At 39.6% G+C, this 25,862-nt stretch overlaps 2 protein-coding genes across 3 annotated transcripts in view; one reads left to right on the top strand and one right to left on the bottom strand.

Moving 5' to 3' along the window:
* pvalb6 (parvalbumin 6) overlaps window positions 1-6,952 on the bottom strand; it is a 53,887-nt gene extending 46,935 nt beyond the window's left edge. Inside the window, exon 1 of the mRNA XM_026165562.1 lies at window positions 6,815-6,952. The gene's annotated coding sequence lies outside the window, so the exon portion shown is untranslated. The remainder of the gene's footprint in view (window positions 1-6,814) is intronic.
* A 9,005-nt stretch (window positions 6,953-15,957) lies between these two features.
* On the top strand, window positions 15,958-24,675 carry csf2rb (colony stimulating factor 2 receptor subunit beta). 2 transcript variants are annotated; one of them, XM_026165558.1, is made up of 15 exons: window positions 15,958-16,016; window positions 17,497-17,693; window positions 18,050-18,167; window positions 18,267-18,445; window positions 18,536-18,690; window positions 19,193-19,337; window positions 19,569-19,701; window positions 19,825-19,979; window positions 20,758-20,891; window positions 21,056-21,236; window positions 21,354-21,447; window positions 21,584-21,650; window positions 21,781-21,860; window positions 22,093-22,255; window positions 23,028-24,675. In XM_026165558.1, the coding sequence occupies exons 2-15, from the start codon at window positions 17,588-17,590 to the stop codon at window positions 23,454-23,456; spliced, it is 2,139 nt and encodes a 712-aa protein (XP_026021343.1). In that variant the 5' UTR covers window positions 15,958-16,016; window positions 17,497-17,587; the 3' UTR covers window positions 23,457-24,675. The 2 variants fall into 2 exon arrangements, with proteins under 2 accessions (XP_026021343.1, XP_026021344.1); XM_026165559.1 differs by having other exon boundaries at window positions 15,962-16,012.
* The last annotated feature ends 1,187 nt before the right edge of the window (window positions 24,676-25,862 follow it).

The following is a 25,862-nucleotide window of genomic DNA, read 5'->3' as shown; positions in this document are numbered from 1 at the left end:
GCACTGGTAAGTGTACACATTTCATCACTTCAGTGCACTTACTTCAGAGAGGAATGTAAGAACATTTCTATGAACATATTCATGAATATTAGGGTCACATTTAGCCACACTAAGCCTCTGCGGTTAAATGTGAACCTCTCGATACACGAATGGTTTTGACAAAACTACAGCAATGAACTTGAGCAGAACTCTATTACATATGAAATAAAAATGTCTCAATCTCTTTACCTGACAATGCAATAAACTCCAGGTGGATCTATATTCTCCTAGTATGGCACTAAAAGCCTGTGGGACTAAAGGGGGGGGGGGTTACACTTTTGTGTTAAGTGACCTTGTTGATAAATGATGCTCTCTGTTCAATCTGAAGGATCATTCAGTCCAGTCTCTGAGTGCATGAGAAACACAATACCAGTACAGAAGAAGAGATCTAATGGTAAAATGCAGATTTGTCATCTTCTTGTCAAATTTATCTTGGGTGCCAACCAGGCTCATCGACAGTTATATTTCAGTATAAACCAGCAGGAAAGCAGGTGATAACACAGAGATGGTAGCAGGGAAGAGAGAGGGTGGATGATTGGATAAGGGTTTTGGATTAAACAGAATGTAGCGTCAGGGAATTGGAAATGAAGGTCAGATGAAAGGGGAGGAAGGTAAGAGGAAGAAGTGATAAATGGAAACTTACGCACCATCAGCATCCTTGGCTTTATTCCTAAGGGGCCAGATGTGGCCTGGTATATGTTAACATTAAATGGGGATTGATGGATATTGTTCTAAATAAACAGGCCTTTACAAGGCCACAACTACTTTGTGGCAAAACCATCCCTCCGTTTAACTACTTTTTCTCCACATTAGAGAGTATTTGAGATCAGCTTTCATTGTGTTTATGCTGTTGGTGCTGTTGTTGTTTAATCAATGTGATGTTGATCTGCTAAATTTTGCTTTTCTTGAAGAAATAAGAAAGCCAGTTACTAAAATTACTTTTTATAGAAGGATGTGTAATAATAGCAAAGAAGCGAAAGTTCCACATTGCTGCTTATGTCGAGTCCTCATCATAACTTAGCTGTAATTTCCAAACTATTCGTTGAATCCAAAGTAGCATTTTCGTTTCATTTCAGCCTTATTATTGTGAAACCAGCCAGAACGTGCCTGAAATTTAAACCAATTACAAAGCTGTATTTGAATAATTGCTGTGCATTTGTTGAACGGTGAATGTTTAACCTGAGGACTCACGGCATTCATATATATATATATTCATATATATATATATATATATATATATGTATATGTGTGTGTGTGTGTGTGTGTGTGTGTGTGTGTGTGTGTGTGTGATAAGATTTGGCTCCCCATAGATGGAGGCTTTAAGTGACTTTGACAAAATAGGTCACATCATCATCCTATTAATGTTCCTTTTCTTAAAAAAGACCCAACTAAAATAATAAGAAAACTCTCAATCCAATTTTTGCTCACTCCTTCTCCCATCTGACCAACAGGTTGTTAATGATCTCATTTAAGAGGTCATGGGTACTCTAATTGAAAGTGGGCTGACTACTGTTTCTCTGGACTGACCTCTGTGATGGTCTAAAGTTAGCACAGACTTCGTGACCCCACTAAAAATAGTCAAGTTTCTCTCACCGACTGACCTTACAAGTCCACATCGACCCTTTTAATTGCTCAAATTACCTTTGGAGCTCCCTTAAGGAAAGCCTTCTTTGCCTTTGGAGAAATAGTGACTTTATGTGGATTTAGTGACATTACTTTGGATGGAGAAAAGCTACATGATGAGCTACACTGATAGAACAAAGAGGAAGAGGCCCTATATACGCCAGGACCATTAAAAGTAATGCAAGTTTCCAGTATTGCTGGGCAATTTGCCGCTTGTTGCACCATGCTGTTCACTCTGGTAGCATGTGACACCTTGACACAATCACACAGTGTGCAGCTGAGCACTGTCTGGCAGTAAACTGCGCACTGCCACAATCCCATCACTTATTCAAATATTAGCCAAACCGCAACATCTGATGCTTCGATACAAGCTGTTCATTCCAGCCTCATAAGTCTTTGTTAGGAGGTGGCTCTGTTCCAGCACCAGTGCAGTCCACACACAGTCACAGTGCCACGCATATACGCACGCGTCTACACACGTGTGTCTGCAGGCCAGCACACCCAATAATAAGCTGTAAACAGGCAGCATTGGGCACGTTTTCTTTTAATTATCAGCCTGCGTATCATTGAAACCATCAAGCTCTCTCCCAACGCAACCGCCACAAACAACATCTGTCCTTGACCTTGGCAAAGAAAACCCACCAGTGTATAGCGAGCTGCTCCGCCTATCACAGCCTTCTGTCGGGTCAATTATGATAACAGGGTCATTTGTTAATGTGTCTCTGTGCTGTGTAAATGCAACTGCTTAGTTTGTGGGTGCATTGGGGTATATGGGGGGTCTTTGTGTCACCTATGACTGGCCCAGCGTTACAGGCCCTGTTTCTGTGTATCCGTGTGCATTACACACTGGATAGGGGTGAGAATTTAAAAAATGGACATCAATTGTTCCTAAATGCCAAACCCCGGTTGACCTTTTTTCCATCTCTTCAGCAAAACCACGTGACTCCCTCTTCTTCAGTCATCTTTATTAAAATCTGTGTTTTAATTAACGCCGTTCAACGAGGGCCCTCTGAACAGGGGGTTAATTGTGCTTTTCGTGAAATCAGCTCAAATGCAAATTCTCTCTGCGTGACCTCTGTTCCGTTCCTTGGAATAGTGTTTTAATTATCCAGACAACCTCTTAAGAAACCATGGTGACGGGGTAACCATATGGTCAGTAATCAGGTCTCATCCTCGAGATACTGCGGATCACAGGAAGTGAAAGAATGTGGAGGATCAGTGGAAGAATGTTCGGATTTACAGATATTCAGGAAGTAAAGCACCAAAAATAAGGAACAATGATGATAGTGATGCTTAAAATAACAATAAAAAATAATAAATAAAGAAATGTCTAGAAGAAACGTCAATATACTGCTCACATTCTGACTATTGATTTCATGATGTTCTCTTATGTGCTATCACACGCTTCCAGAAACAGCTACTCCACTATCCTTCCCTACTCAGCCCTCTGCCAATGGGCTTCCATCCTCCCTGCTCACATTAACAGTCATGTCTCCACAACATGTGCGAAGCAACAATGGGCAGCAGAGCACAAAAGATAGGCAAACTGTGATTTGCATTGTAGGCCAAAGCACATCCTCAGCAATACGCAGGAAAAAATAAAACCCTGAACACAATCATCAGCAGCCATAAGTAGGCAGTAGGGTTTTTTTTATTATTATTATGCATGGTTTCACTTGGATTCACTTGACAAAATAAAGTTGTTGTAAACCAAAGAGCACTTTGATGTCAGTCATGTGTTTCCTGCTTCTTTGTCTGTTTGTACGCTAAGGATGTTAATGTCAGTTTGTCTGTGTATCAGTCCACCACTTTACCCGAGGCTGTAAAAGATGATAGAAAAGTATTGGATAGATTACCATGAAATGTATTACAGAGTTTTATAGCCACCACAGGATGAATCCTACTCATTTTGACCACACCCTCAATTTCCTGTCCCTCAATTTCCTGTCAATTTCCTGTTTAAAAAGTCAGTAGCGTAACATCATATCTAATAATATTTTAAGACTTCAAAGCCGATTTAGACAGCACATCAGCATCCATATTCTTGCTAATATAGTAATGGCATCATTCATATATCCTGTGTGTAACTCTACCACACAATTGAGCACAGTCTTCTAAAACAAACTGTCACTGTTAAACAGGTAGCACCTCGTTCACACATTGTCAATATACACATAACTGCACTCGTTCATGTCCCAGTCATACTGTTAATGTGACGCATCAGCGCAACTGCTGCGCATCTGCTACTGAAGGTTTGGAATTTCTACACTGGTTCCCTGTGCCTCCCTAAATCAGCCTGTTCTTATTCCTGGGGCAACAATTAATGGTGTTTTATCAAAGCTGTTGGCTTGGCTCATTTAGCACAAGGTGTCCTTAAGCAGCGGAGCTTAACGCATGGCATTAGCGAGATGGGACTGTCGATCCCAGCTCGTGTTTCGTCAGGGTTACTGCTGTGAAGGAGCATTTTTTGTTACAGATCACAATCTTTTCACAACCTTAGAATAAGTTTTTAGCACCTAAACATAAACAAGTTTGTACCTCAAACTAGTACCTAAAACAGAGACAATATTGCAATGGCAGCAGTTGAAGAAACGTGGAATCGGACAAAATTGCATTACAGATATACTAGATATACTGTGCCGCAGTTTTCAAGACGTGTCCTTAAATGCGCATGCACATCATTGCTGTAGCTTCACACGCACATACACACACAGACATATAATGATCCACACACCAATCTTTATTTTTCTTTCCCCTGTCACCCTCTTTTTATCTTCTTGTCCTGTCAAACACGGTGACATAAGAAAAACATTCACTCCCTCTTTTTGAAGCTGTTTCTCTCTCTCTAACACACACCCTGCAACCCCGTCTCATGCATCCCTCCCACAGAGCATTATTTCCCACCTGGGTATTTCACACTCCGCAGGGCCCTGTGCTTTTTAATTCATTGAACTCTCATGAAATCCCAAGAAGATATGTTACCATGCACTGAGTCTGACTTTTATAGCTAATAGGGAAGTGGTGACAAAGTTTAATGGGGTTGTGTGATGTGTGAGTTTTAGGAATGGAGAGAGAGCAAGAGGCAGATACAGAGGGCTGTATTTTCATATTATCCTTTTTATTGAAATAATGGAGCAAAAAGAATGTTTTTATAGGTTAATGTCACTCTAAAATGGGGTTTTTTGGAGGGCCAATTCCTCATCTAGAGAAATTACCTGTGGTACACATCAGGGTCTGATCTGGGCCCTATTTTCTCTTCTCTTTTGTCTGCATATGCACTTTTTGTATATGCAGATGACACAAAATTGTATGTCCCTATAATTTGTCTTGGTTTGTTTCATATCTCGAGCCTAAAGACGAAAACTGACATAATTATATATGTAGGTATTTTACATTCCACAGGGCTCTATGCAGGGCTGCCATGAAATCACAAAAATATATTCTACCATCTGACTTTTACATCTAATAGGGAAGTGGTCATAAATCATTTAGCGCAATTCAGTTTTATTTATATAATGCCAAATCATATGCAGATGACAAACATTTATATATCTCTTTGATAATTTGTAAGTGTCTCAGTCAAGCTGCAAAGTTATAATTTAAGGTAAAAAGCTAACTACCAGTGAAAAGACAATACTGTTTTATATCTTTCGTCCAACTTTATAATGGATGGACTGGTGAATATGTTAGACATGCTTGGCTTACATGCCCCAAAGCTCGTGATCTGCCTTTTTCTATGTATTTGGCAGAACACAGAATTTATTATAAAGTCCAAGAATAACATATCAGTACTGCAGAATTATAGATATTAAATCTTCTTGTCGCTTTAGCCCAAATTTTGCACAGGCTTTAAATGGTTACCAGAAGATATATTTTAATTGCTTTGGTGATCCTCTGTCTTTGACTCTTGGCCTCTACGGGATCCTATCGTTATCTGTACGCCTCCCTTTTCAGTCCAACTTATCACTCCTACACTAAGAAGGCATCTGAAGTTTTCTCCATCCATTTTTTTAACCATTTTTGATCACCCCCTTCCACTTGAAGTGCAACCGACTCTCCCCCTCTCCGCAAACAAATGTCGCTCTCTAATTGGCCAGAACTGGGGAGTCATGAGAGCGTTGGTGTTTGGACAGCTGTTAATCTCGAAGGGTTGGCAGCGGCAGAGAAGATTGTGACAGTGGTGGGGAGAGGGATGACAATCTGGAATGGCAATGTGAATGACGCAAGGAGAGAGGAAGAGTTCAAGTCTGGTTGCAAATTACTGCCACCCCAAGTCTGTGACCACATCTGTCTGTCATTGTGAGGCTGTGGTGTCAGTGAGAAAGTGCTTCCACAGATATATAATGCAGTGTCACTGTTTGTCTCAATGCCTCTGCAGCATTGTGTAGTATGTACTATGGCAGTGCAGTTAATGTACAAGAACAGACACACACACACGCCCTGCACATTCATTCACTCCAAATCATCACACGCATGGGGATGCACTGTGTTTTCTCCACTGCTCACACTCACTCTTGCTCCATATCTTCCTTTCCTTCGATCCTATGCTCACACACATACACACAATAAAGCACACATACACAGCGCTCAGGGAACCAATCACCATCGCCTGTTTTCAGGTCCTGTTTGTGAATGGGATTTTTACGGGAGAGGAGGAGGCAGGCACCTCTGTGTTGTAGGCATGCAGCTGCTACAGCATCCCGTTCTCATTTTTTTTTCCTCCACAAGCTCAAATATTTCTCTCATTTTCTCTTTGTGTTTCATTTTTAATGTTATGGTTATTTTGGTTGTTTTTATTATTGCAGCATCACTCTTTCCCTCTTCTTGAACTCTCTCTGACTCTTTTCATCTTTTTTTGGATGGTGCAGTTGGATGTGACTGCTGCATTGAAATATCCCCCCTCTTTCACCATTACCTTCACCATCATCCACAGCTGTTTGCCTCTTCCAAATATTTTTAATTATCCTGTCCACTTTCCCATTTATTGCACAACTTGCTTTTTCCACAACATTTTTTCTATCTGTCACTCCATCTTTTTCTTACCCTTCTTTCTTCTCACCATCCCATCTGCATCCCGAGGAAGGTGCTGATGCGGGTAGGGTGAATGCCTAAAGACTCACACACACACAAACACACAAGCGTAGACACTTACCTTCTGTGACAGGATCTTCCGTCCGGAGTGCTTCTGAATCTTCAGTGGTTGAAGATAGAGCAGCGAGCCTCTGTGAGCTTCTGGCAGATAAAAAAGAAGTGGAGGACAGACAGAGAGGAAGAGAGAGAAAGAGAGACAAGACAGGAGAGGGAGTGAGAGGTATAAAGAGAGAGAGTGAGAGAAGGGAAAAAGTGGACTAGAGGGGCGGGCTGAAGCGATCCAAGTGGAGGAGGAGCAGGATTCTCCTAGCTAGCTGGAGGTGAGATGAAGGGGAGAAAGAGAGAGGGAGGGAGAGATAAAGGGAGAGGGAGGGAGAGAGTTAGGGTGCACTGGATTGGGATAGGAGGGGATTGTGTGATGTTTGAGAGGAGGAGGGATTGCAGCGGATGAAGGGAAAGTTGGAGAGAGGAGAGAGGAGGGAAGGGAACAAAGAGAAAAAGAGGTTTATTGATGAGAAATGATGGAGGAGGGAGGATAAAAGAGTGAGATGCATGCGAAAGATGACCTAAAGCCAAGTATCCGAGGAGGACGGAAATGACAGATTAGAGGTAGAAAATGCAGACAGGGCAGCAGAACCAAAAGTCTAAAAGGGAGCCAGAGGACAAAAACACCTGACAGGAAATAGGTGTGATCAGCTATGATTTGAAGGAAGAGAAGTGGAAGTGTGGGATTTCAGGGCACCGTTATGTAACCTTTAACAGCGTCAAATAATACAAGAACAACTTATGTCAAGCCATCACATGCATGCGGTCCCTGGAGACAATCAATTTCAGAGTGCAGAAAATGTCCTTCCATCCATTAAATCTTACGGTAATCCAATCTTGTGTTGATGTGTTGCAGTACGGATACTGCGATTAACTTTGGAGCAATAACTTACCGGCGGATGGAAAAACTGGGGGGAAAATAAAGCAAAAGATCTTTGTGAGAGGCTGGTGACAAAAACGGAATCTGGGAGGTGAGCATACATATACCTTTCAGGAACTTTAAGGAGAGTAATGGTTCACATGTGGATTGTAACATACTGTACAAAAAGTTTTAATGTGAGCAAACCGCATTACAGCTATGGATAGACTGCCTGTCTCTGCTCTCTTCTCTTTCCTCCGACCCCCAGCCAGTCATGATGGATGGCTGCCCCCTGGAGCCTGGTTCTGCTGGAGGTTTCTTCCTGTTTAAAGGGACTTTCTCCTTCCCACTGTCACCCAGTGCTTGCTCATAGGGGGGTTGCCTGATTGCACGTATGAAACACCATGCCACCGAACACAGGAGCATATTTTGAGAAACCATGGGGCTTCCAGGAGTCTGAGTCCCATGTAGCACTGCTGTTTTTACACTTTTATTTTCAAATTTGGTTTTCTGATACTGTTCAAATAAATTAACACAATAAAGCTATCTGGGTTTTTTTAGTAAAACATCATGTTTGGATTAAAATGATGTTTGAGTCTCATGACTGAAAACTGCAATTCCTCTAATCACCACTTTAGGCCTGCTTAAAAAAGCGAGTCAACTCCTATAGACACCCATGGCCACTGGGATAGACTATCCTCTTGGTAATCCAACTGTAGTTTGATATTTTTAGGTGTTTATTTGACCAGGAAGTGAAACTAAGCGTCTCTTTTGCAAGATTTTCCTATACTGACATAGTCAAATAGACTGGTATTTTTATCTAACACTTACATACACGTTAACACTCTGATGGATGCACCAGGGGCAACTCGAGGATACTTCAACATGCTGACTTCAGGAGCCAAAGTAAGAAACAGAGAGGTTGACAGGTTGTAGCTCCTAAGCCACAGCCACTCATAGACAGTATTAACCTAGCAAACGTTTCACGTCAGGGGAAAACAGAGCTCCAAGAAAAATCTCTGCAAGCATGGGGAGAAGTGTACCTCCTCACAAAAGAGCCGTACCCTGGTTTGAACCCAGGACCCACTTATGGTAAATGCAGCAATTCTAACCGCTGAGCAGATGCGAGAGAGCCAGCGTGATGCTAAATGCTAGCTTGCTGCACTCTTGCTGGAAAGTTAGCAGAACTACATTGGTTATGTAGGTGATGCAGTCTGCTCCTCTTCATGGATTTAAAAAGAAACCCTGATTTTCCACCTGTTGTTGATCAGCAGGTTACTGAATGTAAAAGTGAAAATGAAAAAAATCCTAAACTAGCATATAAAAAAACTGTTTGTGGTCGCTTTTGTATCTTTTCTCACATTTCTTTGGGGTCCTTTCTCACTGGCTTCTAAAGGAGAGACATCGCTTCATGCAGATGCTTTGTCAGATATAGATTTCATGCAATTGTCTATTTGTGTTCAGTGTCAGAGGTCTGGGTCAGCCCACAGTACTCTTAAGCTGGCTGGCATTCATTTTTGTCAAGGTGAGAATTCATTTGCTCAAGGACACTTCAGCAGAGTGGATGCTTGCCAATGCACAGTTTAATCCTAGGATTTTTTTCTCCCTTTCAAAAAAAAAAAGCTGTACTCAGCTATTTAGTGTACTGATGGTGTCTATTTTCATAAAAGACTGCTAAAATCAGCTTTGGCTGCAGTCTCTGTGCACAGCTGTTTCCACATGCTTTCATTCGTGTAAAGCTATATCATAGGTTATGTCTGCAATGTTTTCACCCAACAGGGTGTTTTCTCCATAAGTGTAGACTGAATATCCAAAGAAAGACTCCCATTGCACAAAAGCCACAACTAGTAATAAAAGAGGAAGTAATAATACTACATGCAGGCATAGACTCTATGCAGATCCATACATTCATTTTCTTCAGCTTATTTCAGGGCAGCAGCCTAAGCAGAGAAGCCCAGACCTCCCTCTCCCTAGTTACCTCCTGTAAAGGTGTTTCCTAGCCACCTGAGAGCTATAGTCTTTCCAGCATGTCCTGGGTCTGCCCTGTGGTCTCCTCCCAGTGGGTCATACCTGGAGCACTTCACCCAGGAGGTCCCCAGGAGTTACCTTGTCAGATGCCTAAACCACCTACTCTCAGCCCCTCAATGGCTGAACTCCTCACTCTATCTCTAATGGAGAGGCCAGCCACCCTTTTTTCCAACGCTTGTTCCCGTGATCTTGTTCTTTTGGTCACTACCCAAAGCTCGTCACCATAGGTGAGGGTAGGGATGTAGATCGATCAGTAAATTGAGAGCTTCGCTTTTAAACTCAGCTCTTTCTATACCAAGACGGACCTGTACAGCGTTCGCATCACTGCAGCCGCTGCACCAATCCGTTTGTTGATCTCCTGCTCACTCTCCCCGCACTCATGAACAAGACCCCAAGATACTGTCTATGCAGATAGCATTTAAAATATTAGGTTTGTTGATATTAATGAATACTTATATAAATACATATACATTGCAACACTGGTTCTCATAGGACTTTCCAACCTGGATATTCTGATCCCGGAGCTGGATATCCTCAGAGAAGTTTTCCTACAGACACAGAGTGACTGTGGAGACATTGCTTTCTACACATTGTCTGCAGTGCAATTCTAGGCCCAGGGCCAAATACTGTGCTTCTATCATAAGGCGCTGGCATCACAGACATGATGAGGCCATAATATGACATGTGTAACACTTGGGTGGTTTTTTTTCTTCTCCTTTTTTTTCCAGTGCTTTTAAAAAGACTTACAATAGCCAGACTTACTGATAAAACCGATGAAAAAAACCCCATTCTATCTAACAAACAAACAAACAAATATAAGATTCTGAGGCCACAATTGACTAAACTGAGTAGATGAAAATTCACAGTACGTTTTGATTGGCTGAAATGCCACTGTATAGATGTAAAACAAATTGAAAACCTTGAAAACGAATCAATCAAAACATGCAAGTAGAAGAGGAAGCACAAAGAAGAAGTAGGGGGAAAATAATAAGTAGAAGGAAAAGCAAGAGGAGGGGGGAAAGAGGTCTGGCAGAACTGCTGCTCAGACGCCTAGAAAATCATTGACACATCTAGACTTTTCTTAATGTTATTTGACAGATTCACTGCTATCATTGCTTCTGTTAAGTCAGGGATGTCAAACTCATTTTACATCGAGGGACACATACAGACTGTTTTGGTCTTAAGCAGGCTGAGTGAAATTCCACTTTTTATCCATGTAAAGACGTTTAACTACACATTTAATCGCTGAGTTTTCCTAACATAAAATAAAGAAGTGTAAGGTCAACAGCACATCTATTTTTCTATATGATAAATGTGCAAAATTACAAAAAAAGCTCTGGTAGCTCACTGCCCAGACTCCCCCACATTTATAAAACCGAAGGCTTTTGTTGATTGATGAAAATTTTCTTATTTTTACCTAAATTTCGAATGTAGACAGAAAAGAAAACAGGAACCTTTCAGTCATTCAATTGTTTATCCATTACTTATCCACTTTAATGTAGTATGAATGGCTATGGGGGAACAGAAAAAGCTGTAAAAAACATAAAAATACAGTTAAGTCCAAAGATTTATGCCCCTCTTAACATTTTCCAAAGCCATCCAGCAGGTTCTGGCCCCTGGGCCTAATGTTTGACACTCATGTTCTAAGTTTAATACTTAACAGTGTTCATCTTTGAATATTAAAAGCATATGTCATATTGAGGTTTTAAACGTCATCTCAAGCTTTGATTTTTCTTGTTTTCAAGTGATATAATCAGTAATGCAACTGTCCGGCTCAATTACAATATTAGTTTTTTGTCTATTTTCTGTGCATGCCAATTGATTTTAAAAAAAAAGGGGGGGGGGGGGGGGGGGGGAACAGAAGAAGACACAAAAACCACGAAGCACTGGGAAGTGGCTCAGACGTGTCTCTTCCAGCAGGACGCAGCTCAGTTTTAAGCAGAACTGCTTTGTAATTACTTTAATGTATCCTTATTGGGCACGTATGCCAATTTTCATAAGTTCAGTAATTGACTCTCTGCTTTTTCAGCTCTGGCACAGCCCACTCTGTCTCACACACTCTCGTATTGATCCCATTAGTTCACATTACTTTGCCTCAGAGATTACAACAGATTGGTCCATGCTTGTGTACAAATGCTGCGAGCGCTGATCTAACAGTTCGGGTTACAGCTACTTATTGTTCAAAGTAAATGTTTTTCCTGTTGAGAAACACAACTGAGCAATGAAGCTGCTTTGTCTGTGGAAATCCAGCTGCCTGCCTGTCCAAAATTAGCAAAAGAAGTAGTTTGTTGCTGTATCATTAAATGAAATTCTACATCATGAATTCGCTGTTCTTAACACAACAAAAGGCAGGAGTTCAAGTAGCATGTCATTATTAAAGTAAGGGGAACAAAGCATGACAAATAACAGTGACATTTAAAAATACTTCAAAAGAGTAAACATTCACACACACACACACACACACACACACACACACACAAAAAGTAAATCCTAATGTGATATCTGTCTTTTACTTTTTCGGTGCATTTGCCCGCAAGGCTAAACAGGATGCACAGCAGTTTGACTGCTGGTGCTGAAAAGGAAATAAGTTTCCTGTTGTTTTAGGTTCAGTCATGTAAATCATGTAAAATTATTTCGCTAGAGAAGTCACATTCCCACTTTAAGTTTTAACCACTACAGTTCCTTAAACTGTAGTCAAATTAAACCAGGCGTGCAAATATAGGAACCAAAGCACTTCAGATCTGTCTTGCCATACTTTTGTATTGTTTAGTGTGACACCTTAACAGTGCTTTAGCATTGGATGAAACTGTACCTGTGCCATAAAAAAGCCAGAGACAGTATGAAAGGAAGTTTTTTTTTAATTTTTGTTTTTTTTAGACTTTTATTACACCACATTGTTATTAATGTGAGCAGTTGTGCCCGATCATTCCGTTTTTCTCTTTGTGTAAAATAGCATCCTATAACATTTTTGGATGTGTCTAAGCTGCCAGCTGTCTTAAGTTCAAAAAACACAATATTCACTATAGATAGATAGATAGATAGATAGATAGATAGATAGATAGATAGATAGATAGATAGATAGATAGATAGATAGATAGATAGATAGATAGATAGATAGATAGATCTTGAGCGAGAAAGATAGATATATAATTTATATAATGACTTTATATATTAGGATAATACCAATAGTAATCTAATAATCTAATTAAAAACACCACATTGTTCATTATTATAGATTAAAGCAATGGTTCCAACCCTTTAGTCTCCTCTTTATAAAAGAAATATAACATTTTAAGATGGAGTTGGGAGTGGTTCTTTCTAAAACTATTGGATAATTTCTAATAATAACCTGTCTGAACAAACAACAGAGGTAAAGCATATTTAAGTGCATGAACGAGCTTAAAGTAAGTGGTATGTAAAAAGTAAATCACATGTAACTGTTTACATATGTTGTGTTCAAATGATTTGGAAATAGTTACCTGGCAGAATTTTACTGGATAAAACTTTCCTAAAATGTGCTGAAATGAGCACTGAAATGTGCTCATGTGTCAGGTTTCTGAATTATGCATGAGACTGAGTCTGAATTCAATTACAGTTCCTGGGACTAATGTCATTTATTCGTCACTCAAGGAGAAACCAATTTAAAACCACACATCAATTTAAGTATGTGGAAGTTGCTGTACTGTGAATTTGTTCATCTTAACAAATACTTTTAGTATTTAGATTAAGATCAAGTGACTGTTTTTTGTTAAGAAGACCAAAAGTCTCTTAAACTGCTCTTCATCCTCCACCATCCATCCACCCTGCAGATCAACAGTTGTAGCTCAAGGTCACTAGGGGGCACGGTCGAGGCTGAAATAAGCGGTGAGGAAAGCGACCTCAGAACATGCAAAACAGAAAAAGGACAAAAAAAAGCATCACATGTAGATTATTCATTTTAGAGTTGCGCTATTGATTATCTTGCCATATCAGGGGTGCAAAGTAAATGTTTTAAAGCTCTAAATTATATCTGCAGAGTATTCCTGCACATTTTGCATGGCATGCTTTGAAAAGCAAGACCTTTTAAAGTTACTACCAGATACCAGCTTTCTTCAAACACTGAACTTTCTCATGTTATTTTTTGATCCGCTTGATGACGCATTTCCAAAACAAAACGTAAGAATGGCTGTTACCTCTTGTTAGATCATACTTCATACTCGTCTTTTCTTGACTCAAACCTCAGGGCCGATATGTGAAGTTCAGCAAGTTGATTGGTCAGTTCCTCATCACTTCTTAGAAGCAAAGGGAGTTTTTGTTTACTTTATAAAACCTCTAGACAAAGAAGCTATTCTAGTTTTCCCAAGTCGGCAGGACTCACACCAAACCCACACTGAAGTGATAACACTGACAGCTCTGTATCAGCAGTCACAAGTGGTTGATTGCTCATGATAGCATTTTTTTATGTAGCAAACAAGCTGTGCAAATTTATTGAAGACATTTAATTATTTTGACCCTCTTGCACATGTGACCTCTAAGAATATTTTGTGCATTGAACTCAATAAATTGTCCTTTTTTCGAGGTTTTTTTTTGTGAAATGTGTGAGTGAGTGACATTAGCTGAAATGAGGAACTGGTCATGCGGTATCTAAGCTCATCATCAACTTTGTTCTGACTGAGGTGTTAAAGACATTTGTTGGCAGGAAGTTACAGTATGGGTCTAAAAATGAAAAAAGGAAAGAGATAAAGAAATAACACGAACTCTGTCATCTTTATATTGCTCTTGTCTTTTGACTCCAAAAAGTCAGTCTATTAAAATAAAAAGACATCATTTTTGCGTAAATGAAATCAATTGTGCAAAAAAAAAAAAGGAATAATAAACAATTATTCTCCTGCAGCAAGATATTTACTCCTAAAGAGCAAATACCCACATATGACTGTTCATGCTTAAGTGAAAGAAGATGTGAAAAGCTTGTGTGAGTCAAGCAGTTACTCAGTTTCAAATTTAGTTTGAGGAATCACTATTGGTAGGAAAGTGAAAAAAGTTGCGAGTGCCGATAAAAATTCAGTAACTTTATACATACGTAATAGTATACTGCCAATGTGCACATACTGCATATGTACTTTTTATTTAGAGTGCAAAAAGTGTGTGTGATGAGGAAGAGTGTATGTGGGGTTTAGAAGTCTAAATATAAGTGATTTTGTAACCAGAGGAGGTTATTTGATTGCGTGTTTTGACTCAACACTGTAGAACAGACTAGAAAGAGTCTAGCTCAAATTAGTTTCAGTACCATAACAGGACAGATCAGGAACTTTTTATTGAAAAAAATTTTTTTATTTCTTTTATTTTAAACTCGTGTTCTCAGGTACAAACTGAACATTTCAATAAAGCTTTTCAAAATCATGAAAGTGAGAGTTTACTGTATATTTTAAGGGGGAAATATCTGTAACCTCATCTAATCTAATCTAATGTACATTTATCTGACAAAAAGATGTGAAACTCTACCCACTCAGGAGATGTGGGCGTTCTACATGTTATAACACTGAATGATCATTATTTGATGACATCTTCATCACGCCCACCTTTCAAGTGACTGCAGGAAAATATAAAGTATGAGAAGAAGCAGCTCAGAACACATAATGCTTTAAATCAGAAAGCTGTAAAACGTGGATTCAGTGCTGATGGCTTTAGGACGTAAATATGTGGTGTATCCCGAATGTGATACTGAGAGGCGGAGGTTTCAGGAGCCTGTGGTAAAGCCACATAAATAAAAATTTGCCATTATCTGAAGGGATGTGGTTGGTTAACTGCTTAAACGTTGGCTGGCAGATCTTGATAAGGCCTTATCGCAAAACCAGAATATGTACTGTCAAGATTTTTACTTTGTTTTGTGATAACTTTCGCCATCCTGAAATAATTACCGTTTTACACGTAAGCCAGAAATTTGTTGCCAGAAACTTACTTATTTCTTACTTATTATTGTGACTTGCTTACTCATTAGAACAGTTTTTAATGTTTTCTGTGTCCTCGGAAACAAAAACATGAATCATACTTGTCATTTCTGAATTTCATAAACTTCTAAACTAAACCAAAAGCCTCCACTGCGTCTTCCTTCTGCACTTAGGCTTTTTTCGCAAGAAGTGTTGCAATCCGACAGCATGTTTTTAGAGCTTTTCATTTAAAACAGCTGATTATGCATTTGACGTGAAGGTGACATTAAATGCTACTGTGGACAGAAAAGGGGAAATTGAACTCGTCACAGAGGAAACTCCCACAGACTTCTCGGCTGGCTGACTAGAAGGAAGCCACAGTGAGAGAAGGACAAAGGAAAAACAGCCTTCACAATCTATGGTAGGTAAGTGAGCCATTTATTTTATACACCCTTGCACTGTGTTGGAGATCATGGGTGAGCTAGGAAAGGGGTGAATGCTTGCCTCTCACAAGTGCTACTTTTTCACAGCTAGAAAATCATGTTGCTATATTATTTTAAAAGTTAATGACCTCTGATGTGTGAGCATCAGCCCTATTGAGAAATAATGATAAAAATCCACAAAAGTCAAATACACAGGTTTGCTTTTTGGGCTTCATCAGAGCTCATTTTAAAATGTGTTGAGCTCATGAAAGCGGACATGAATTCCAAGCATATGTCATCCTGTGACTTCTTCTCCTTTGATTTGCTCAGAATTTTCACAATCAGATGAGAAATTGGCTGAGACTCTTCAGAAACATGCGCACTTCTCTTTATGAACGCTTAAAATATCGCCCAGAAAATACAGTGAGTGTACAAAATGAAAAAAATAGCTTAATACAGTAACATACAGGTGTTTCCAGGTGCTGTGGGGTTTTTTGTTTTGGTTTTTTTTTTTTGTTTGTTTTTTTTACATTTACATTTTTTACTTGTGCTATTTTCTGAAAATCATTCTGTCTTTGATTTCAACTCAACTGATGGTTTCCACTTCTACAGTGTGGCCTACTGCACCTCTGACAATAACAGGTTGACAAGGTTGTTTAGTTTCAGAGTGAATACTGGATTCCCACATTCTCCTGAACGGGGGTTCCCCCAACCTTCTACTGTAAACAGCAGCTCTAAAGGCAGAAGTAATGCCTGAGTGACCCTTAAAATCCCCCGTTGATATTCTAAAACAATGTACTGAAGTCTTTTTTTCCCTCATTTTTCTGTAACTTTATTACCATTTCAGGTTGCATTCACGTTTTTTATGATTGTACATCAAATTTTATTTAAACATGTTGAGGGATCAATTAAAAAAAATGACAAATGCATTTCACAAAATGTCATTTTGATTTAATTTGCATTTATTTGTCAAAAATGTACAAGGTTTTTACATTGTCAAAAAAGTGGACGCAACATGAATCAATTGATTTTCTTCTTGCAATGTGGGTAAAAAAATTGATTTTTTTTTTTTGTGTTTTTTACATTTAGTCATTGTACGGTGTTTACATATCTTTAAAACATAAAAAACAGACATTTAAAACAAAAAGAAAATGCCCACCACCACCCCTCACTCATACACATACACATATACAAACACCCACACATACGCACACAACTTAACCATACATATGTGTGGCGGTGTGTGATCCCCAGTGTGTTTATTTCTTTTTATCTGCGTCTATCACATGTGAGAAAAAGAGATAAGAGAGAGGCGGATGTGTGGTGACATCCCACAACAAGCAGACACTCAAAGCGGAAGAATGCTCGTAGTGTGGTCATGACTCATTTGTTCATTGTTTCTAGTAAATGAACTAATTCTTCTCCCCTCTCTCTCTCTCTCTTTCTGCCTCGCACACTGCCCTCTGCTCCGACTTGTCTTCAGACTTCTTGATGATATCAGTAAAAGCAGTTGGGCAAGTTTCGTGAGGGCAGCTCATAACAAAAGGGCCACCTTGCCCTCACTGGGCGCAATAATGGTGCCTCTCTTCTGGCTTCTGCTTTTGGCAAAGCTTCCTAAGCTGGCTCTTTTCTCCGGTTCAGATCGTTGTGTAATCCAGGAGATCAACAACTCACAAAATGGTAAATATATGCCCGGTGTAATCCTTCAAACAACTACATTTTTAATTGTTTTTCATTTTTATTGTACTTTCATTTTAAAATACAGTGACTTTTGCATATTTAGCTTATAATAGTTTTTCATGCAAATCGTGCCATAAGCACCTAAAATCTGATAAAGGTTCTGAGGAAAAGTAAAGCAAAAAAGGCTAACTGTCATATGAAATGTATTTTGTTATGAAAGGTGAAGTGTAAGAATATCTTAACTGTTTTTTTTTTTATATAATTATAATCATTTTGAGTTGAAGATGACTAAAGATTACAGGAATACAACAAAGCGACTGCCCGATTACCTAAAATGCTTTTCTTTTTCTGCTCAGTGTCTTCAATACTGGAATCATTACAGTGCCATAATAACTACATGTCCCTTGTCCACTGCAAGTGGAGGCAACACATAAACACACAGTTGGAGCTCTGGGTCGATACAGGATCTGGAAGGTAAAAAAAAAAAGGGACAAAAGACGTGAAGAAGCAAACAGAAAAAAAAGATACATGGGACGCCTTTTTCAAGGAATAACTGTGTTCATGTCCTTGCAGGGAGGTGAAGTGTGAGCCATTTGATCCTAGAGATGCAACTAAGCACAGGGATGTCCGCTGTAGATATAAAGCCAATGCATTTGGCATCGGCTTAAAACACACCGCCTTCTTCCTCCAAAACAAGACTTGTCTCTCCTCCTCCTCTGTCCAGCACAAGACTCTTCATCTTTTACAGCACCGTGAGTTTAACATTCATTCTGTTGTGCTTCCTTTAGCATTCAAGTGAAACTAAACACTCAGGGATGTTGTGCGCGTTTGCATTTTTACAGTGAAAGCACTCCCACCAGCGAATCTCTCCACGCACGATGCAGCTGATGGTGGCCGAAAGCTCATTTGGTCCAGCCCCTACCCTCCCTCCTCATCCCTGAACAAAAACCTCACCTATCAGCTCAGCTATAAGACGCACAGAGAGGACAACTGGGTGGTAAGCATCGCGCATGCAAGCTCATAACTGGATTGAAAATGCCTCATCTTTGTAGCACGTCAGTTTAACTGAAAGGTCGAAAATAGAAACCGAGGTAGCATTTAACACTCTTCATACTTCCTTGCAATATATTTAGCAATAATAATGAAACCAGTGACCTGATGCATATAAATCACATTTTAGATTTCCTCTCACAGGAAAGCTTCAAACCTACGAGACCCTCGAGTCAGAAGCCTGGCAGCTTTAAAGAAATAGAAAAAACAGATTAGGATACACCTGGGGAGGTTCTGAATTCAAACATAAGCATACTAACACATTCACAGTTTGGATTTAAACAAATAACGCAAACATACATTTACATTCTAGGTAGCTAAAAACCTGGAAAATAAAATAAGGATGCACATAGAACTCAGTAGCTGATCCAAATACTTTTTTAACCTTGAATAAATGTCAACAAATAAATATTCCATAAGCCACTCACAACACCTGATTCTCTTTGCAGACTGTGAATGTCACAAACACCAGTATGACACTTGAGAGGCAGCTGTTGCGTCCAGGTCACAGGTATGAAGCCAGAGTGAGGGCCTGGGCCAGCATGGGCCTGTGGAGTGACTGGAGTCCTGTGGTGACCTGGCACACTAAAGAAGGTAAATTAAAGAAATCGGTTCAACTTCAGCTCTGAATAAATTGGTTGGCATGTTTAATATATTGAATAATTTTGCACAAGTAGTGCCTTTTCCTTCTTAAGGAGACCCACACTCTTATCTGCTTTCCTCACATTTCTAATCTTCTCCCTCTGTCCAATTTTATTGGTTAGAGATAAGTCTGGGGCTTTGCAGCTGTTGTTATTAGCTCTTTTTTTCTCTCTTGGGCCACAGACTTTGGGCAGCTTCCCACTTTGCATTGTGTACTGGACGGAGAGAAGGAGGTAACATGTAGCTGGGAAGTGAGCAGAGAGCTGGCTCACATCATTACCTACCAGCTGGCCTGTCGACACAATGAGAGTGCGCCGTAAGTTGAGCGTGACGCTGGCAACACCACCTGGCTGGAAATTAAAAATGCACCTTCATCATTCGTCCATCCATTTGTCAGACCGTTCGTGTCATTTCCTCTGCTTTCAACCTCTGCTTTCAGGTTTGAGAGATGTTGTTTGAACCCAGCAGTCACTTCTGACCTCACCAGGATGATGCTGAGGTACAGCTGCACACTGTCTGTCACAGACCCAGAACATCTGCAGCTGAACCTCCAGCCAACACACAGTGCCAAGAGTTTTAAACTCTACCAAAACAGTGAGTAACCATGTGACTGGAGCTACAGCATTCTGGTCGGGTGCTCCAACCTGGGAATAATTCTTGTTCTTCTAAATTCCAAATCCACACTCAAGGAGCGCTTAGAAAAAAGGGTCTTGATTGAGTAGCCCCACCTACTGTTTAAATAGCACTATTGCACCCATGCCGTACCCAATAGACTGTGTACCCAATATATATGTATGTATATAGATAGATAGATAGATAGATAGATAGATAGATAGATAGATAGATAGATAGATAGATAGATAGATAGATAGATAGATAGATAGATAGATAGATAGATAGATAGATAGATAGATAGATGCTTAAGACCCCTTTTGGTACTTTCCACTACAGTCTGTCATGACAAAACAAACAAGCACACACACACACACACACACACACACACACACACACACACACAGTAACTACACCCTGTGGGGCTTATTTATTGGCATAATGCATTCCCTAAAGTTAACCAATGAGCTTAAGAATGAATGCCTAATGGCTCAGACGTGAAATCTAAAATCTAATTTTACCCTAAAATTTAATAATACCCTAAAAAATTAGCATGGGCTAATTTTAGTCTTTACAGTAATACAAGTCCTTACAGGTTGGTGGGCAGTAAGATTAAAGTCCCCACTTGGCAAGATAAACGAGTGCAGACACTAAATCACAAGGCAAAAGTGATACCACACACAGCTGTTAAATATGCATAAAACTTTCCACAATAACTTTAGCTATAAACGAACTTCTCTGCATTGCTCTTATTCCACAGTTCGTCCCAACCCCCCACAGCATGTAAATGTGAGGGAAGAAGACAATAACTGGATCGTGAAATGGACCGAACCAAACAAGAGTCAAAAACACGGCCTGTATTATCAGGTCCTTTATTACAGGAAACAAGATGAGGTAAGAAGCCTTACTATCAGTGTTTGTTTTTTTTAATCTTGATAATTGCATTGGAATTCATTCCCATTAACTATAAAAGACGTACTAATTTAAAGGTGACGTAACTGAAAAAAATAACAAAAAATCAGGTACATATATATATTATTTATTGGGGTTTTTTTTAGAATTCTTCTACGCTACTGGAAGTAAGGGATTTAAGTTCTTGGACCATCCTTGGAAAATGTTTAGCCCCACTCCAGGATTACCAGGTCAAAGTTAGGTCATTGGTTGTCCCTGGATCAGGTTCAGAGTATAAAGGAACCCCATCAGAATGGACGGATCCTGTGGAGTGGACCACTAATGAAGGTTTGTGGGCTTTACTTTCAATATGTTTAAGCTTAAAACTTAAAAAAAAGAAGCATATCATGATTCATGTCATTCCCCCAATAACACGATCATTAATTCTGTTTTCCGCACCAACAGTCTGGTCCCCCACAACCTGGATCTATATACTTATCACTGTAGCAGTGGCTCTAGTCTTCCTCATTCTGTACCGCACTATTCCAGCTTGTCGAAGGTACATTCTTTGTGTAAAGCAAAAATTAACTACTGCCATCAAAAGTATAAATAATGCATTTATTATGTTCTAATTTCATAAGAATGATTTTTTTAAATGATAAATTAACCCTATTTGCATAAATTTTAACCACTAGGAATGTAATTGGGTGGGTGGACTCAGTTCCTTCTCCAGGAAAAAGCAAAATCCTGTCAGAGTTGATGGTAAGACTTGTTCAGTTTACAGTTTGCTGTTTTTTTTTGCTACTTCTTTATCTTTATATAAATGTTGCACACTTGCTGTTTTTATATGTAAATGTGTTTCCTTTTTTCTCTACATCTATTTGCGATCCAGTCCCCCGGCAGTCGGACCCTTACGCAGACTGAAAAGCTGTATATTTGCAAAGTGCAACAACTGGACGTCTTATCTACATGGTAATATGTTTCACACTTGACCTGTCCGGAGGTCTGCACATTTTTTTTTAGTAAAAGAAAACACTTTCAGCATCAGTGATACTCTATAGCTGTTCCCTTAGATAACTCACACAGACAGACCGTTCAGTGCTCCTGAATGTCACCAATCACTGGGCGTAGCTCCCAGAAAGTGAATTGCAAAATGACGAGCTGTTACATAAATCAATAAAATTCTTATTTTCTTCCCCTGTAGCTCATCACAAGCTTCGCTGTGGCCGACCAAGGACACAGAAAAAAAGTGCCTGGATCAGGATGAGGGTTGCTGGAGCTGTGATAACCTGCCCTCTCCTACTGAGGAGGTTAACGTCTCTGACACTTCTGCGATAAGCTTCACCGGGCCATACATCCTCTGTCGGGTCAGCTGCTCAGAAACTCTAACCAAGTCATTTGTCATGTGTCCAGAGCCTGAAAACCAAAAACATGAAACTCAATTTATATTAAACTAGCCTTAATCAATTTTGCATATCCACATACTGTATGGACAACTTTACTTAATAGTTTTCTTGCTAATAGTTAGATGAGAAGAACACACTTTACACACTATATTGTCTAGAATTTTAGATAATTTCTTAATTAGGTGCAATGATAGAAAGTCTCTGGTCCTATTAAAAAAACATCCCTGTAAGCTATATATGTAAGCTATATATATATATAGATATATATATAGCCACTGTGACATTGCCCACTGGTTTAACGACTGATAGCCTGAACCTTTGAGTTTTAACTGCAGCAGTTGTTGCATCAGTAAAAGCACAGCATGCAGTTCTGGCACTTTGTTTTTATTTTTTCCAGAACAGACACACAAAACAGAATGTCACCTATAGCGGTGATGGGAAGTGCCAGGTTAGCAGTTTCCCACTGATTCCGGTGTTTGTGCTAAGATTTTTGGCCGCTTAATTCACAGAGATGAAAGTTGTACCAGCCGTTTCATCGAAACAGAAAGTGAAGATGTAGATTCGTAGAAAAACACCAAACTGTGCCCTTCATGAATGTGTCAAATAAAACTGTGTTACTTGAATCTATGTATAGCAAACCATAAATGAGCAAACATCACTGGTAAAGATAGAAAGAAAAGAAAAATTAAGGCATTTGATTGAAGACTAAACAGCACTGTTTCTTATCTGACAGTCGCCAGAGCCAGCCCCCGAGTCAGTGAGTGTTAAGGATGAAGAGATGGACACAGAAACCCCGTCAGATGACTCTGCATCGCCTTCTCCTGTAAATTTCACTCTTTTCGGCGAAGGCTATGTGTGTCTGCCCAGACACAGCAACTCCAGATCCACACAGGACCTCATGTCCCACTGTGATGAAAACACGAGCACACACTGGTGTGACAGTGCTGAGCAGGACCAGAGGTGCAATGATCCAACACCATGGCTCGTTAACTCGGACATCAAGCCTGGCTTTAGCGAGCCCACCGTTGGGGGCAAACCGCCAGAATACACGCCAGGACCTTTCACCCACTGGCCTGAAGGGGCCACCGTACAGGCGTCAGGGTACTGCCACCTCCCCACAGCCTTCATGCAAGAGCAACGCGCTAGCCTGCATAATTCATAGGAAGATTTTATCAAAAGAGGACCTATCACTTTCTCTGCACACGAAACAACTTTCTTTTTGCATAAACTTTTCACTTTATTCTGAGTTACTGATGCTTCAATGTGAAAAAAAATTCCTTCTAGCATTTTTGAGAAGCTTTGTGCCTGTTTTTAATCTTAACTGACAAAGTGGCTCCATAGTGTAGTGGCTTATAGAAAAGGCGAAAGATCTCAGTTTTGATCCCAGAAGGAAATGCAAATGACTCTGGAGTTGTGTCAGGAAGAGTATCCAAAGAAAAATCAAATATACTGAAGTGTAGTTTAGTGTCTCACCATTTGAGGGCAATAGTGAGCCAAATTTTGTAGGTGGTCTATAAGCTTATGAGGGATAGAATGCAATATTATGGGAAGCAAACTAAGCCTGTTCTTTGAACTTTTTTAGATAATTTCCTGGCATAGACGGGGATGGTATGTAATCCAAACGTAATCCAAAAAGCAGCCATGCAAAACAGCTTTCGTGACTCTCAATGCATTCAATTTTTGTTCTGCCTGTGTCTAAGCGTTGCACCATCTTTTCAAATGCATGGCACCATCATTTTACTTGCCTGTGTAATCTTTCAGCGTAATGACAGCCTTTCACGCAGGATGTGCACATTTAGCCGCAGACTCTAAGAACTCAGTTGAAATTTAGTCTTCTTTTATTACTTCCTCTAATTCCTTGTTGCCTTCACAGCTGAAGGGACGCAACTATGTGAACTTAACATCATGGAAACAGTGTGTGCTGTACGTTTGCCAACTGTAACATTCACTGTGGTCATGTACAATATGCGTGTTTTGCACAGAGGTGTCTGAGTTGAGACCTTGTTGTCAGTGTTGGAGCCTAAGTGTTGCCAAAGGTGTGTAGAACATGTCATCTGCATTGTGATGTGCTGATTGTGCTAAGATAAGCATAACCAGTGCCGTGTGCAAAGGTTTTAGTTTAGAACTGACGTCAGCAAAGGCACAGAGACGTAAATCTAAACACATAAAGTCTATTTTAATGTAGGTAATGGCAATCAAAGGTGAAGGAGCACAACTCTGCCTGTAAATACAAAAGAACAGAAAATAAGAAACGTTGGGCTGCCAAACTATGTAATATATATATATTATAAATGCACTCTGTCTGTGGATGATCTTTATGCTGAAGGAAATAAACTTGTGTAAACTGCTGTCAGCTGTAATTAAAAGAATATTATATTTTTGCTGGGTTTCTGTCTTAAATTCAATATAATGAAGATGTGACCGAAGGTCCTTAAGGTAGAAGACAGTTTGACACAGTGAAGATGCAAAGAAATATCAAAAGTAAGATGTTACTATTACTGATGTACCATTATGAGTACGGCTAATATACTGAAAACACTGATGCATTGAAGTGCATGCTTTATTATGGCAGCTGGTCAAAACTAGACTATAAAAAACTTTGTAGTTGTCCACTGGATTCATTCAACTGTGATGAGATTTCCAGTTCAAGACGAACTGAGTCTGCATAATTCTCAGACCAGTGTGTTTCAGTGTGGGGACAGTGTTCTTTGCGGTGCATGTCTCTCTGCTTTCTCCAATCATAAGCTGCATCTCTGTAGCCAAAGCGCTGATAATCCTTCTTCAGGTTGTCCTTATTTTGTAGTTAAATTCATTCGCATGCAATACTAGTAATTCTGGATTCCTGTTGAGCAATTTTATAGCACTTAAGCATTATAGCATTAAATATAGGTTCAGTTTAGGCTATTTGGGGCATTTGTTAACTTACTCAATAGCTAACTCAACAATTGTTGAGATTAGTGTTGTGTGGCCCAAATATAATGACAAACATTGCAACTGGCTTATACAAGGTGTACTTGTGTTTTGCATTGAGGCAGGCAAACTTACCTGTCCATTAATGAGATCAAATGTGGCCCATAAAAACAAGGTGAGGAAAATTCTTTACAATGTAGTTTTTTAAAAGCTAGGAGTAGGTGTGCAGCTACCTTTTCTTAATATAGCATGGCTTTTTTTAAGGTTTTGTGGTTGATTTTTTTTTTTCAGCTAAGTGTGAAAGTACCATTTATAGTCCAGCCATTGTTAGTGCAGTACTGTTACTGAGCAAACATACAGAGGTATGACCAAAGCAAATGTAGGCTGGCATTGTGTTTATTTGTGTTTTATAGGAAAACCCCCCCTGCAAATTTTAAGTTCAGGTTTAAAAGAAATGAAATGTTGTGCAGCATAATTGTAGTTGTGATCATTTGCATTTTAACACTTTCATATTCCTTGCCTGTTTTTTTAATGCACAGAAGCATCCACGTACACAGAGACAAAGATAATTCGTTTGTATTTATCGTGTTTTGCTGAAAATGGTTTTGTAAATTGGAACAGATTGTGTTTGTGTGTTTGTGTGTATGTGCGTGTCTGC

This window comes from Astatotilapia calliptera, chromosome 4, assembly GCF_900246225.1.
Source record: "Astatotilapia calliptera chromosome 4, fAstCal1.2, whole genome shotgun sequence".
Taxonomy (NCBI): Eukaryota; Metazoa; Chordata; class Actinopteri; order Cichliformes; family Cichlidae; genus Astatotilapia; species Astatotilapia calliptera.
Note: the sequence above shows the minus strand (reverse complement) of the source record. Positions and strands in the feature narration are given on the sequence as shown.